The sequence below is a fragment of the Misgurnus anguillicaudatus genome, unplaced genomic scaffold (assembly GCF_027580225.2).
Source record: "Misgurnus anguillicaudatus unplaced genomic scaffold, ASM2758022v2 HiC_scaffold_28, whole genome shotgun sequence".
NCBI lineage: Eukaryota > Metazoa > Chordata > Actinopteri > Cypriniformes > Cobitidae > Misgurnus > Misgurnus anguillicaudatus.
Window position 1 is genome coordinate 4,643,554 of NW_027395278.1, and position 15,509 is coordinate 4,659,062.

A 15,509-nucleotide genomic window follows, 5' to 3' on the forward strand; every position below is an offset into this window, starting at 1 on the left:
ATGTCAAGACCATAGAATTATATTTTTTATACAATTACATATATTTTTGTTTATAGCAATACATATATTTTACAAATTTTGCATGTATTAAGATACTTTCATAATTTTTACAACAGTGTAAATAATAAAACTTTAAATTAAACCAAACAAGAGCTTTAGTCTTATAAACGTACTTAAAATGATCATAGACTGACGCCTTGACAAAAGATCACATCCGCCTTGACAAAAACGATGGAAATCTCTTTAACTCCGCAATAAGTTTTATTTTATATCAAAATAACACAATAACTGTTATATTTCTTGAATATATTTCTTATTACCATTAATCATCTTTAAAGTGGTCACCGTTTGCCCTTTTGTCAACCAGCTTCTTGAGGTCTTATACAAGGATATTTATTAAAGCAACACCAAATAGTTTTTTTACCTTAAAATAACGTTTCCAAAAAAGTTTCAGTCGTTCATCCACTCGAAACAGGGTGAACGGCACTTTCTATCAGCCAAAACCATGCAGCCCTCTATCAGCCAAAACCGCACTAGAAGTTTCCAACCATCGGGTCGTGGCCCTGTAGTTCGAGTGAAAACTACAAAAACTTGCTTTACGGCAGACCTACAATCCAATCGAAAGTGGTAACAATTCCGCTTCCGACCTGTAGGGGGAGCAAAGAGCAAAAACTCTTTAGTGTTGCTTTAAAAAGCACTTTTAAAACTTTTATCAGGTTAAAAAAACTTCTGTTATAAATCCTCCAAGCCACTGCTGAGAAAACTCTTTCCTCATGAGTTTGCAGTTGTCTGGATTAATGCATTAATTGATTTAACCATATGCCGTAAAATACGACCTACACTATTTTCAGCAAGGCACCAAGCAGGCAGTTTTGTTGCAGTATGATACGCACGTAATGACGCAGTGCTGTCAAAGATTGTTATCTTGCGGTACAGTACACACACATTACCAAAATAATCTTTGTCTATTTGATGTTATTCTGTCAGTGTGTCGATTGTCTCAAACCTCCATTTCATGTAGGCTATACAATCTAGTATAATTTACATTCAAGCATTTGGCAGATGCTTTTATTCTAAACAACTAACAGTGCATCCAATCCATACATTGTTTTTATCAGCATGTCTGTAATCAAACCTGACCTTTGCAAACTGGACAACAGAAACATTTTGACATATGTGACCCATGCTGGCAAATTAATTCCGAATGCATACAGTCTAATTTTGAGCTGCAGGAAAAAGAAAGTATACATGTTGATTTTGGTCAAGGTTTTTATAAAAATAAGTACATTAAGCCCTCGTCTAGCGTTCCCAATGCTGAAAGGTATACCGTCCTAAATGCTTAACCTATTCAAAGATGTCCATCCACATGCATGTGACATTTTGGTTTCAGTTTTAAAACATGCAGGAATGAGAAAAATGCAGAACTTGCTTGATGTTTAAAGAGTTATTAAGAAAGATAAGAAATGAGCTTCCTCGCGCTGACTGACAGATTCGCGTGCAAACAAACGCGCGAGTGTGCGACCCTCATATATATACATCTACACAGAATTACAGTTTTAAGATATGGATACAATTTGTTATGTCTAAAGTGAATGTTTGGTTAACTGTTAGGGAAATAAATATCTGATGTGTAACATTATATTTGATCCTTTCTTACAGTAGATCTTAAAGCTGTCTGTCTCAATGTCAATCAAACAATAAAAGAAAAAAAAGTTGAACATATATTTTTTGTGTCATAGAATAAACAACTGTATTTACCTAGTCAAAGAAGAATTATAAGACATCTGTACATGGTAGTGACATATTGTGCGCCTCAAATGCGTTTGTTTCCTTATTCTTATGTAAACCTTGTGCATACAAAAGACTGCTGATAAACAGGCCAATCTCAACATAACACCACCTGTGACGTTACAGTTTTGATGTTCGCCCCCATTCTTAAATTACACATTGATTTTAAAACTTAGTTGTTAAAATGCTAAAAAGAAATTTGTGAGTGTCAGAGTTAGCGCTACATGCTAATTAATGCTATATGCTAGGGTTTAGGCTGACGTTTTACTATTGATTTTACGGTTACGTTTTGCAGGTTCATACTAAAAAAAAACACAAGCTTACGACTCAAAAACGTCCATTAACAATCTCCAAACAATTGGTTTTTCATCAAAATCTGTATTTTCGTCTGATACAGGCTCAAACATATAAGGTCTGTTTATTAATGTGAGCTACTGACATGAGCCTCAGAGCAGAGCAATCAGAGCAGATCTCAATATTTATTCATGACCCTTCCAAATAGGGCAACAATGAACCATTTTATTCAAAGGAGAAATCCTAGGGTTGTAAATGGACATGTAAAAATGTTTCTGGATAATTTTTGCACTTAATATAGTAACATACCTTCTATATCAAATAACAATTTAACATATTATTTCAATGCATTCATTGACACCTTTAAGGTATGGATTCGGTGATTTTGTTTTTGAACCTTCAAAAAACTTCATTTTTCTCAAAAACTGACTTTGCCGATTCTATCAACTTCAAACAGGTGTAGCTCTGTCATTTTTTTGTCATATTAAAACAAATCATACATCGTTTTAAAGTTTTACGCATTTTTGAAAATGTGCTAATTTCGACTCATTTTGCCAGCATGGGTCACAAATTGTTTTACAACTTCCGCAATCCTTAGTCGTGAGAACAGATGTTTGCAATTGGTTATAAATATTTTATTGCACAATAGTGACATAGACATAGTCAGAAATAGTCATTCTTTTACGTGATTGACTAACATGGGTATTTTTAAAGGCTGTTGTGATACTTAAAATCTTAAAACAGATTACATTCTGTGTTAGTTTAGGGACAACACATTAAATGTGTTGTCCGTAACTAACACATCTCTGTGTTATTATTGGAACAACACATTTTGTGTTATTTTTAACACAACTTGTGTTGTCCATTTCATTTATTTTAACACGAACTAACACATAAATGTGTTAAATGGCATGACACAAACTATGTGTAAAAAATTAACACATCATTTTTTAGAGTGTGATAACAACATACACTATAAGAAAGGATGTGTTAGTTTTTTTACACATTGTTTTGTGTTATCATATTTAACACATTATGTGTCATTTCGTGTTGATTTTGTGTTCACATAAATATAAGGAACAACACATGATGTGTTAAAACAACACAAAGTTTGTAGTTTCAAAAATAACACAGATTTTAACACATTATTTTTAAGAGTGTAGCAGGTATACAAAAATACACATTTATTCTGAAATCCAAACATTGGCTGATTCATTGGTGTATCCCTTCCCCATGAGGGTACTCAATTAAGGGGGATAACATACTATTTTGAATCTCATGAGATAACTACACAATTGTACTAAAATCATGCTATATTCATGCTGCCGAGGATTATTGCCTAGTCAAGCTGCAAGCTAATTTTCTCTATCCAAATATACATGACATAGTGTGTATTTAAATATTAACATGAATAATGACTAGGGATACATGCACTGATACAAAATTTCTTTAAATGTCTTAAACGTAATGAATACCGGTTTATGTTTGAGTCCGTATCAGACGAAGATACAGAATTTGAAGAAAAATCTATTATTCGGAGATTGGAAAAGATAGTTTCAAAGTGGTCTGTGTTTATTTTTAGTATAGACCTGCAAAATGTAACCGTAATGTCAATAGTAGAACTTCAGTCTAAATGCTAGCATATAGCATTAACTAGCATATAACGCTAACTCAGCAGTTGCAACTTTGTTTTTAGCATTGTAACAACGTTGTACTTAATTTAATTTGTTGGAGTCATACATCACGACTGTAATGTCACAGTCGTTGTTATGTTTTGTTAAGATTGGCCTGTTTTCCAAGTTCTTTTGCATGCACAAGGTTTACATAAGAATGAGGAAACAATAGTGTTTGAGGCTTACGATGTTTCTACAGAACTTTTATTATTCATCTATGCCAAGGTAAATACAGTTCTACATTCTACGGCACCTTTAAAATAACATCTGCCGCTACTGATACCAAAAGTTGCTCCTTGTTTCAAATGATTATGTTGTGAATGTGAGATGTCCAATAGTGTGAAAAAAGTGTAATTCATTTTTGCTGAATTTCTGCAGCATATATAAGGCTACAAAGTCTAACTATCATTTAAATAATAAATACCATTATCCAGGTCTAATGGTAAATGTCACATTCATTTCCCCAAAAAACAGTAGTTAAGTCGGACTAAACATTTGCATTACTTTTTTGAAAAGCTTAATTACTGCCTTCTAAACACTCTTAGGGCCCACTTATAAACCCTGCGCAATGCGACGCCAGGCACAACAGAAGTGTTTTTTGCTAGTTTTAACCGGACGCTATTGTTTTTTAAATAGCAAATGCACTCGCATTATTAGTGTGTTGCTACTTTGAGGCAACTGAAAATGATTGCGTCATTGATCATTGGCACACTATTTTTTATTTAAAGAGCATGTTAGTAATATGCGCCTATAGGCAGGTGCACAACGCACATATACTCTACTTATTACACAAACAGGGATGTGCAGCAGCACAAAAGGATGCCAAATATTAAAGTGTACGCACTTTTCGTAGTGATGTATGACGAGTGCGGGCGGTGTTTTGTTCCATGCTCTGTGCCTCCGCATATAAAAGTGCGTACACTACGCTGATACTCTCTCCTGAACGCAGAGAAGTCTAAAATGGCGGTTATCGGAAGCTTATTATTTTCATAGGTAAAGTTTTAAATATTTCTCTTTCAAAACCTCATCGATTACCCTTAAAACAAGTTAAAAGGCCTTCATTTATCCCCCGGAGCCGTGTTGATTACTTTTGCGAGGGATGGATGCACATTCTTTGGACTTGAAAGAGCGGACCCCATATTCATCTATTATAAAGATTGCAATAGATAGGAAATTTTCAATAATATCTGAATATGTGTTCAAATGAAAAAGGATGGACACATGTAACTCAGGTGGCTTCAGGGTTAGTATATCATTGGGTAATTTTCATTTTTGGTCTTACTATCCCTTTAAAATAGGGTACTTAAAGGACAAGTTCGGTATTTTACACTTTAAGCCCTGTTTTCAGATTGTTAATGATGAAATAGAACAGTTTTTAATGAAGTTTGGACATATTATGCTGGCCCGAGAATTTTCGGTTTCTGTTGAATCACCCCACCACCTCTACAATGGCTGCATAGATGCACTGGAACAATCCTTCCTAAAATGCATTAAACTTTTGTTGACAAAGACCTGAAACTCAAAAGATGCTTTCCAACAGCTGTTTTAGCATTCGTTGTAAACATGTGGACCTATTTTTCTAAACGCCTCACACCCGTACATTCTTCCGTTGAGAGCTTGAATAATAGACACTCCAGCCCAGTTGGTGGCAATAATCCACCTTTGCCAATTGCAAGAATACAAACAACTCCATTTCCGTTCCCGTAATACCGTAATACCGTACCTCACAGCACATCTAATACAAGTCAATGGAGTTGGACAAAAACTATGATAAAACCTTTTGGAAAGCATCTTTTGCAGCGATTTTTGTGTGAGCATATCAGCGAACACCCCTGACCACTCGGTGAGTTTCATGTCTTTGTAAACAAAAGTTTAATGCATTTTAGGAAGGATTGTTCCAGTGCACCTATGCAGCCATTGTAGAGTTGTAGAGGTGGGGGGGTAATACAACAAACACCCGAAAATTCTCGGGCCAGCATCATATGTCCAAATTTCTGTCAAAACCGTTCTATTTCATCATAAACAATCTGAAAACAGGGCTTTAAGTGTAAAATACCGAACTTGTCCTTTAATCTTTATCATTAGAAACAAATAAACCTTTATTTTTAAATTGAAAGGGTTTTACATGTGGAACACAAAAAATATATCTTAGCCTTGTCTGTTCATTGGCTGACAGTGTTGACTGCTTACAGTGATCACATTGTTCGTATTCCCCTTTCTTCTTATTCCTACTTTCTCCCAGCTCAGTCACACAACACACACACACACACACACACACACACACACACACACACACACAGTCTCTGGTCACTGAGGAAATTCGATGCAACACTGGCTTCACACATTACACAATTGTTCATTCAACTGGAGAGAAAGAGTGGAGGACGGCAAGCAAGTAGTAGACAAAAACAAAGATCTACACACACAATCTTTCACTCTACCACACACATTTAATATTCAAGTCCTGTGTGTAACCTTAACCCTTTGCCGGTCCAACAATTCAATTCACTCAAGTTTCACAGCCCATACAAACACAGAACCAAAGCTTTTGGAGTCGGAGTGCTTTGCTATGCCAAATCTCTCTCCATCTTCAGTCTGCTTGCTGTCTCTCTCACCCACTTACTGCTGACTAATAATCCAGGGAACCTTAAATGATGAGCAAGGCAATCTGTCTGATTGCACGGTTAAATAAAAGGTTTGGCGGAGTGATACAGCACTGTGGGTCAGTACGGGTGACCTTAACGTGCCATGTAAAACCATTCAAGGGCACCATACTGTAGATGGATTAGCCAAAACACACTCAGTGTGGAACAAAACACAGAAACACTGCAAACAATGATCCTTTTACAGCTTGTTCTGCTTTTAAACAAGCTAACTACCCTTATGATAATGCATATTATGAATGCAACAAATAGATGAAACACCACATACTTGGTTCTTAAATGGCTCTTTGTCTAAATGTATGGTCCCACAAAGCAGGGTGTTGTAGATTTATTTTTAATTCCAGGACATGTCCATATTGTAGACAGGTATAAAGACCCACCAAAGGGCAGTCGTAGCCTAGTGGTTAGAGAGCCGGGTATGTAACCTGTGAGTTGCCAGTTTAAGTCTCACGGCTGGCAAATTGCAACTGAGGTGCCCTTGAGCAAGGCACCTATCTCCCATTGCTACCCGCGAACTGTAGGGATAGCTGCCCACTGCTCCTGCTTTTGGGTCATTCACCACAACACCCATGTCACTTTGCAAGCACCGTGGATAAGAACCTGTTCATGAAAACAACTCATTCTTAGTAGGATATAAAATTTTGGTTATGTTATTTTAAGGCACTTTATTAAAAAGGTTCAGTGGGGAACACAGAGTCTTTTTTTACGTTGACACCTTTAACTTTAAGAATTTAAGTAGACATATTAAACCACTAAATTTAAAACACAGCATGTAATGAACAGCAAAACATATTATGCAAAGCTGATTAAACCAGATTAACATTTTTTTTGTTTGTGTGAAAGTCAGCCTCAGGATGCTGCTGTGTTGTTGTTGGTGGTTGCCACAGCAATGTAACGCAGTGGCTAAACTGTAGAGTGATTATTACCAACGGTTACTAGGTTGCTAGAGTATTCTGGGTAGTTGCAAGTCGCCTACTTCATGGTACAAACAAGTAAAGAGACCTTACCCGAGATGAGTCAACCTGATCTCAAGGGAAATTTACCTTTTTAACATGGAGGCAATTCCGAATTTGTGTGAATGTGAATCATACAAAAAACATACGATTATCCAAAAAGGCACATGGTGAATGAAGATTGTCCTACAACATATGAAGGAATGAGATGTTACAAATTAATACGAATTACCCACCAAAGTACCCAAAATAGGTATGTATTGCATGAGACTGTGTTGGATAACCCTATATGATACTCTTGTCGTAAGCTATTAGCTTCTTCCTTCAATGTAAGTCTATGGGATTTAAAAAAAAGTAAAAGTTGGGGTGGACGATATGACCAAAATCTTCTATTACGATAGGATTCATTTTATATCATAATAACAATATGTATCACGGTAGAGTTTTTAATTTTTTTATAAGGTTGAAATCTTTAATACCTTAGAAATTTTCATAATTCTCACAAAAACCTTATACAAGCATAAAAAGAAGATAAAAACTAACAAAACTCAAGCTCTCTGAAGATAAACAGTCAATGATAAAGAAATGATACTAAATAATTATGTATGTATGTATGTATTTAAATGTTTTATTTAAGGTAGAAAAGTGATTTAGTCAAGAGCAGTGAGAGATTTTCTCTCAATGCTGTTTGATAAACATGAGTGACAGACAGAAGCAAAATTAGGTAACTTCCCCTTTAAGACCAAAGTCCGGATCCAATACACTGTTACACATGCGCTTTCTCTTTTAGCCATTTACTTTCTCTTAGTCGTGTTTATGAGGACACTTGCAAAGACGAGAATTTGACGCATATGTATTTTAGGCCAATAAGCGGGAAAAATGGTCATGAGTTTAATGAGCAGCTGGTGCGTGACTTGCGCGCTCCTCAAACACTGAAAGAGCGCACGCATATAGATCTGTTGTTTGTGTTTCAATGGCTTAAAATAACTTTTTTTAAAACTGCTGTGCCTAAATACGTATACAAACATTACGTTTTCGCAACCACACGCACAGGAGCGTGACTTGGGCACGTAACCTCGATAGAGTTGATAGTCCAAAATCTCTACTGGTTGGCAAATTTCTACCGGTTAATTATGTCTTTTATCGCCGACCCCTAAGTAAAAGTATACCTATCTACCTCATTTTTGAAATCATTTATGTATAGTACTAGAATGCTACATTGCCAAAATTGAGTATGTAAGAATTAGAAAATGTAAAAAAGAACAACCCAGTAAGTTAGTTTTGGTAACCCAATATCTGCAGGCATGTGAAAAAATAGGTTATTGAAATTTGGCTCCCTTGTGACGTCAAAAGGGGATCTTATTCTGGGCTCAACATAAAGGACTGCCCGGTGGCCCGGGGCAAGCATGAGAGAACCAGTGCATCTATGGAGCGAGATATGCATCTTTATTACATGCGATAAATTAAATGATCTGAGAGAAATAAAACTATTTGAAAGAAAAAGTTATCACACTGATAGCAAAGAAGCATTTCATGAGAAAAAAAAGAATATTTGAGAGAAAAAGTTTTCATACCAATTGCAAAAAATAATAATATTTGAGACTAAAAAAAGTTTTGAGAGAAAGTATTTTCTCATGATAGAACATAAAAAGTATAAATTTGAAATTTTTAAAATTATTTTTGAGAAAAAAAATCTCTCAAGTATATGTTTTTTGCTATTAGTGTGAAAACATTTTCTCTAAAAAAAAAGTGTTTGTATCAAAACGCTTTTCTTTGCTCTCGATGCAAATTCTTGCTCTCGTGTCAGGATTTTGCTTTCTCTGTGAAAATTGTGTCATGGGCGTGGCCACGTTCCTATTGGCCAGTCGGGAAAGCATCGTCTCTCCAGTCTTGGGAATCGAACTGAATCATTACACCGTTGTTCGGTTCACCTAGATAGATGCTGTCTCTGCTTTTAGTTGAGCACGGACTCTAATGTTTGAGTAAGATGATGACACACAACTCGATGGATAGCTGGCTGAGCAAGTTCACAGCACTGAAGATTAAACATTAAAAAATGAAATGGTACTCTTATTCATGAATGAATGTGTATTATATTATTAGCTTGCTAATCGCTAATTAGCCATCATGCTAGGTAAACTTGCAAATGCCAAATGGATGTTTTGAGTCACTCCTTATTTAGTGAGTAGTGATCTAGTTTCTACCTTTGCACTTGCTAGCCTCAAAGCACCTGAAGAGTAACTGCTTGTTCATCATATACAACCTCCTGTATAACTTTCAACCAACGTTAGTGTGCATGGAAGGTGGCAATGCCACCCGTCCCGTGAAACACGAAATCTTCCCGTATTTACAGGCAAAATGACGCGTATCAAATCAATACGGGACGCGATTTGTTTTACATACACTCTTAAAACGAATGTGTTAAATTGAGACATCGGACAACACATCTAGTGTTTTATTTACATGAACTCAAAATCAATACGAAATAACACATAATGTGTTGAATAGTTTAACATAAAACAATGTGTTACAATTAACACACCCAGTGTTGTTACAAACATAACACATTATTGATATTGATATTTGATATTTGATGATCCGATAGGTGAACACAGCTGTCAAACACCTTGTGCCACTACATGTCAATCACCTTGTACCACTACATATGGATCTGTTAATTTAATAAGTTAATAAAAATATGGTTCAAATCTCACAAGTTCCTCCAAAGCTTATTTTTTGTGGTGGTGGTTGAGGAGATTCCCCCTTTTATATGTAAAGCGCTTTGAGTGTTGCAGAAAAGTGCTAAATAAGTGTAACAAATTATTATTATTATTATTATTATTACTTTGTTGCCCTATTTATTATTGTCATAGCTGTGTATTGATATTGAGAGACTGAGTGCATCTGTTCACACTGATTTCAATAGCAGCTATCTTATTATAATGGTATTAATGTTAATATTTTTATGAAAACAATATTTTTTTACCTGTATCCATGTATGTATATTTTCAAAAACTTCCCAGGGACTGGAACCCCCCCCCCCAGATTCACAAACTTTCAAGGATTTCAAGGACCCGTGGGGACCCTGTTGTTACTAACAAGCTATTAAAAGAACAAAGTCTTATAAAAGCACCATAAACGTTTTATGCACTATATTCAAAGTCTTAATACACTCAATAGCTTCATGTGAGGAACAAAAATACATGTATGGATATTTAAGTTCACAGAACACTGTAACTTACTCGCAAGTAAATCCACTGGTGAAGCGGACGGATGAAACACGTCATTCACACGATAACTGTGGGCTATTTTAAAGATCTGATTTTATAATGTCTCAGTAAGCCGTTGGATGGATGCAATTCACTATGTGCTGAGCACATGATGCATCGATGCTATTTGTGTTTTAACAGTTATGAACTTTCCATTGCGAAGCGAGGATTCCCACAAGAGGATGCCTTTTTCTCAATATGCGTTCTTCAGCGATCTTGCGTAAAATGATAGCAAAAGACTTAAAGCTGGTTAATGTTATGAAGCTTGTGCTTTGACTGGATGTGTTTAAAAGTGTGCTGTTTATGATGCACATCCACAGAGTTAAACTTTCTGTACATAACTTAGTTGAAAACTATGAAGTCTTGCATTTTATGCAGATAGTTGCACGTTGTACATTTATGTTGTATAAGGCTTAATATTATGTAGAGTGCGTCATATAGAAAGTGCTTCGGTTTGTGTTTAACCCTTTAGTTTCACTTCATCACGCAGCTATTCCTGTGAGGGGTTTCTGTTAAAAACATTTAATTCATTAATAATCTAGTATGTGTTCATTGTTCTGTCATAGTTTCTTCAAAATTAAGTTTTATTTAAGTGTTTTTAATAAAAATATTTTTTATTTTCACCATGACGTGTACGCCCCGCCCCTTTGATTGCCCCGCCCCCAGTTAATCGAGTACTCGTTCTTCAGACCTATGGAATAATCGAAATGAAAAAAATGACATAAAATGCACATCCCTAGTTTCTTGTAACTTGTAAATCATTTTAAATGATTGATTTGGTATCGGCCGATATTCAGAATTCTGGTATCGGAAATGAAAAAGTGGTACCGGGACATCCCTAATAACAATACCGTCCCTTAATCTGCACTGTCCAACCACGATACTGCCATTCAGTGCACAGAGAGAGAGAGAGAGAGAGAGAGAGAGAGAGAGAGAGAGAGAGAGAGAGAGAGAGAGAGAGAGAGAGAGAATAAAGAATTAAGACAAATAAGTGGGTGTGGGTAACTCTGCCCTCCCGCATGTTAGACTTAGTGTGACGGAGACACATGTCAAATAATTCACTGATAAAAAATGAATTGCGACGCCAAATAAAGGGTTCTTCTCGCACATAATGGTAATAGTTGTAAAGTTTTCTCACCTTTAAGCAAGCTACGACAAAACTCGCGTTTATATCAGTGACACGTGCGTTGCTGGAGCGATGTAGTTTGACGCGCCATTTGCTTATACAAACATATTTGATCGGAAAGACGAGAAAAAGGCGCAAATGTTAAGGTCTAATAGAAAGTAAAGTGTGTCAAAACCTTAAAACAGACTTCATGATCATCACATCATAGCACCTGTCATATTTATAATATCTAGAGCTTCGTCTCTCATATAGGTTATAGGTATTCATCCTGTCTGTAGGTTTTTGCATACATTTATACCTGTTCATTTGACATATTGCCTATTTTTAATGTAATGCATGCATAAATACAAAATACAATAAAGGCATACTATAGCTTCAATAGTCTATAAAATTAATAACTCAATTATAAACAAGATTCTGTCTGGGCATTTTCACTTTAACATTATTAACTTTAAATTGCTCATAATTTAAAACTGCGGTGAGCATTTAGTTAAAAGCTAGAGTGACTGGCAAATTTCTGTACATTTTTATAATCAAAAAACAATATAAACTGAAAAACATTTATAACGTGAAATATACCGTTCCGTTAAATAAAATGATTCATTCCATGGAATAGATTTTTGGTCATTCCGCCCACCCCTAATGCCAATCATAGTTTTCATTTTATCAGCTTATTTGCTTTTTAAAGAACACACCCAAAAAACTCACATTTTTGCTCACACCTAAAAGAGGCAGTTTTAACCTGTTGTTATAATAAATTATCTATTATAAATTATCTATATGACATTTTGAGTTAAAACTTTACATATGTACTCTTGGGACACCAAAGATTTATTTTACATCTTAAAAAAAATCTTGTGCCATGTCCCCTTTAAATCAGAATAACACTTTGACAACCTAAACATCAATTCCTGCTCATAAAGGCACTTCCAAGACGAAAACCAAAACAAAAGTGTTATCTTAGCATGACTCCTTGTTGCACACAGATTTACACAACCTCAAACACCCTTCCTTTATGGTTCTCAATATAGCTCAAAGACTTCCTAATAACTGTGTCCGATAAAACTCATGCACCATAACATAAACACAACTTGACTCAATACTCCTATCTTTACAGTAGTACTGCTGGAACAAGAACAGGCACTGAAAACTGCTGGAAACACATGCAGGATGACATCTAGGAAAAAGATGGATCTCCGCTTACCTGCACATCTCTGCAAATGCCAAGAAATTGAGTTTCTTCATCTTCTTCTCGCTGAGCCAATAGCCCACACGCCTGCATCTCAGAAAGGTCTGCATCTTCGACCGCTGATGGCCAGATGTGACACCAATGTCACTCCAGCAAAAACAGGAAACGTTCTTCTTACACAACGCCTGTCAAACCAAAGAGAAACGATCAGTCCAACAAACACGTGGCTACTATCCTCTTAATGATAAAGTCATATATGAAGACCAGCAGGTATCTAAACAACAAAGACGGATGCTGAAATAAGCCAGTAGATGTTCAGAACAGATCCTCTCTAAAGTGATGCCCAGGTCATACTAGAAATCTCCATGGCTGTGTCTCAAAACCAAGTGAGCTGCCCAACTAAATACATTTCCCAATTTTCGAAGTCTCCTTGGAGTTTGAACGATTTGGGTGTTGTTTGACGCTGTATGGAGACATCAACGCACGTACACTTGATAAGAAGAGGAAACCGCCTGAAATGCTGTCCATGAGGGGAGCTCACCAGATGTTGAGACACTGCCCAGCGCTGGATTAAACATAACTGTATCATTATACTGAACCAAATACAGTTCAATCTTACTCGTATGCATATTTTGTTTGTTTTTTTAAAGAAATTAAACCAGACTAACGTTAGTGACCAAAGCGGACTACTGAAATCCGCTTTAAACCGCTCATTCAACAGCAGCACAAACAAGCTAGCACTCCACCTACTTTCACATTCATATCATCTCAAGTCTAACTGATAACGTTAGATGTCAGACATCCTCTACTCTTGTTTTATCCCCAGCCGACACATTTAGAAAGCAGATGGAGTCGTATAAATACCTGTCTAGTGCATGTTTCGGGCTCCGATAGCAGTTAGCTAGCTGGAGGGCAGTCTGGTGTCCATAACTCGTGTGCTTGTCTGTCTGTCGCTGAGACTGTTAGTTTTAGATGCCCTGATGATGATCGGACGGATCTGATGCGATCCGATCGCAGTCCAGAGGTGGGGCTGGGCTCAGTTCAGTCCGGCTAACATGTGTATCTGTGTGTGTGCTGCTCCTAAAGCATGACAGGAGGTTTGTGCTGTTCAGCGCCTCGCCGCTCGACTGTGGTAAACGTCGCTTCCTAGCAATGGTCGCTAAGGGGCGCCAGTGCGACGTGTGCTATGGCAGTACTTCGACTTGCAGCAGATAATGGGATTTTTAAACAAGGTTAATAAATATTTAACCATCTGTGTGTAGCTGTTTTTGAAATGATTTTTGTTTAAAGATAGAAAGAAAACTTTTTTGTGTGTCTTCAATGAAAGATAAACGCCTAAATAAAGATAACTGCTGTAAAGTAGACTTTGTAAACAATGTTTTGCAATGGAAATGCTTGTTTTAAAAGCTGCAATCCGTAACTTTCTATCGCCATCTCTCTGTGAAACATAAATTTGCATGTTATTTTCCTTTACGCGGGTGGATGTCAAAATGACGTCACACTGACTTTTCCCCGCGAAAATGCACCACACCTAGCGTTGCCACCCGTCCTGGTTTTCCCGGGATTGTTCTCTTTTTTGAGTCACAGTCCCGGAAAATTTATATTCTTTCCCGGGACACGAATTGTCCCGGTTTTTTGTGAAAATGAACTTTTAAAGCAGAATTTCCTGGTTTCAAATTAAAGTGTTTCTTTCCGCTGTTTCTGTGTTCATCCAATCCTTTGTCCGTAACCGGGTAAAATAGAACAGGTAACACAGTGGATTGGCCAGGCGTTTACTTTTATTTGATTGGAGGCTCAGCTTATCGCCTAGCAACTACCTATGCTGTCGGTTGGTCGCATGCGTCGCATCCACAGATTCCACACACACACATCCTGGATGAAATTGTTTGAGTTAAGTTGCTAGTCAGCTTTTAAAACGATCAGTGGGGTTGGTCAAAGCTGAACTTCAAGTTAGATTAAACTTTAAATGATCAGGCTTGGAGTTTAAAGCATTCATTGAGGGACAGCCGAGACTTCTGCATGCAGCAAAAAGGGATGAGGAATACACATGGAAAAAGAGGTGAGAAATGTCAGTTTTAGGTTGCCCAAATTTACTAAGTTAACAAAAACAAAAAGTTGTCTATAATCTATTATAATACATGTAATCATGTTTTAATTGCTAAAGAATATATCCTATATTTCTACAAATAATTATATTTTATAATAGAATATAATTATGCAGTATATGTTTACACAATGTTTATACAAAAGTATATTTAATGTATGTATTTAATGTAGAAAGGAGTGCATCTACATCAGGGAGTACATCTACTTCAGGGAAAGCATCTATGTCAGGACAAATATAGAGTCCTACAACTGTTAACAGTATATTTGCAAATATTATTGATCCCCCCTCCAAAAAAACAAAACAAAAATAAATTTAATCTGAGTGTCCCGGTTTTTGACAAATCAAAGGTGGCAACCCTAACCACACCGCTGTAAATAAGAAGAGCGAACAAATTCACACATACATTATTAATTTTATCATTTTAATGGCTAAATTCCATATACATAA

The 15,509-nt window shown here is 36.3% G+C and overlaps 1 protein-coding gene across 1 annotated transcript in view; it reads right to left on the bottom strand.

Moving 5' to 3' along the window:
* The window catches only part of LOC141362530 (inositol-tetrakisphosphate 1-kinase-like), a 71,833-nt gene extending 57,714 nt beyond the window's left edge, over positions 1-14,119 (bottom strand). Inside the window, exons 1-2 of the mRNA XM_073864753.1 lie at positions 13,820-14,119; positions 12,971-13,140 (exon numbers count right to left, since the gene is read on the bottom strand). Of these exons, the coding sequence (XP_073720854.1) occupies positions 12,971-13,065 (95 nt within the window). The 5' untranslated portion in view covers positions 13,066-13,140; positions 13,820-14,119. The remainder of the gene's footprint in view (positions 1-12,970; positions 13,141-13,819) is intronic.
* Between the last annotated feature and the right edge of the window lie 1,390 nt (positions 14,120-15,509).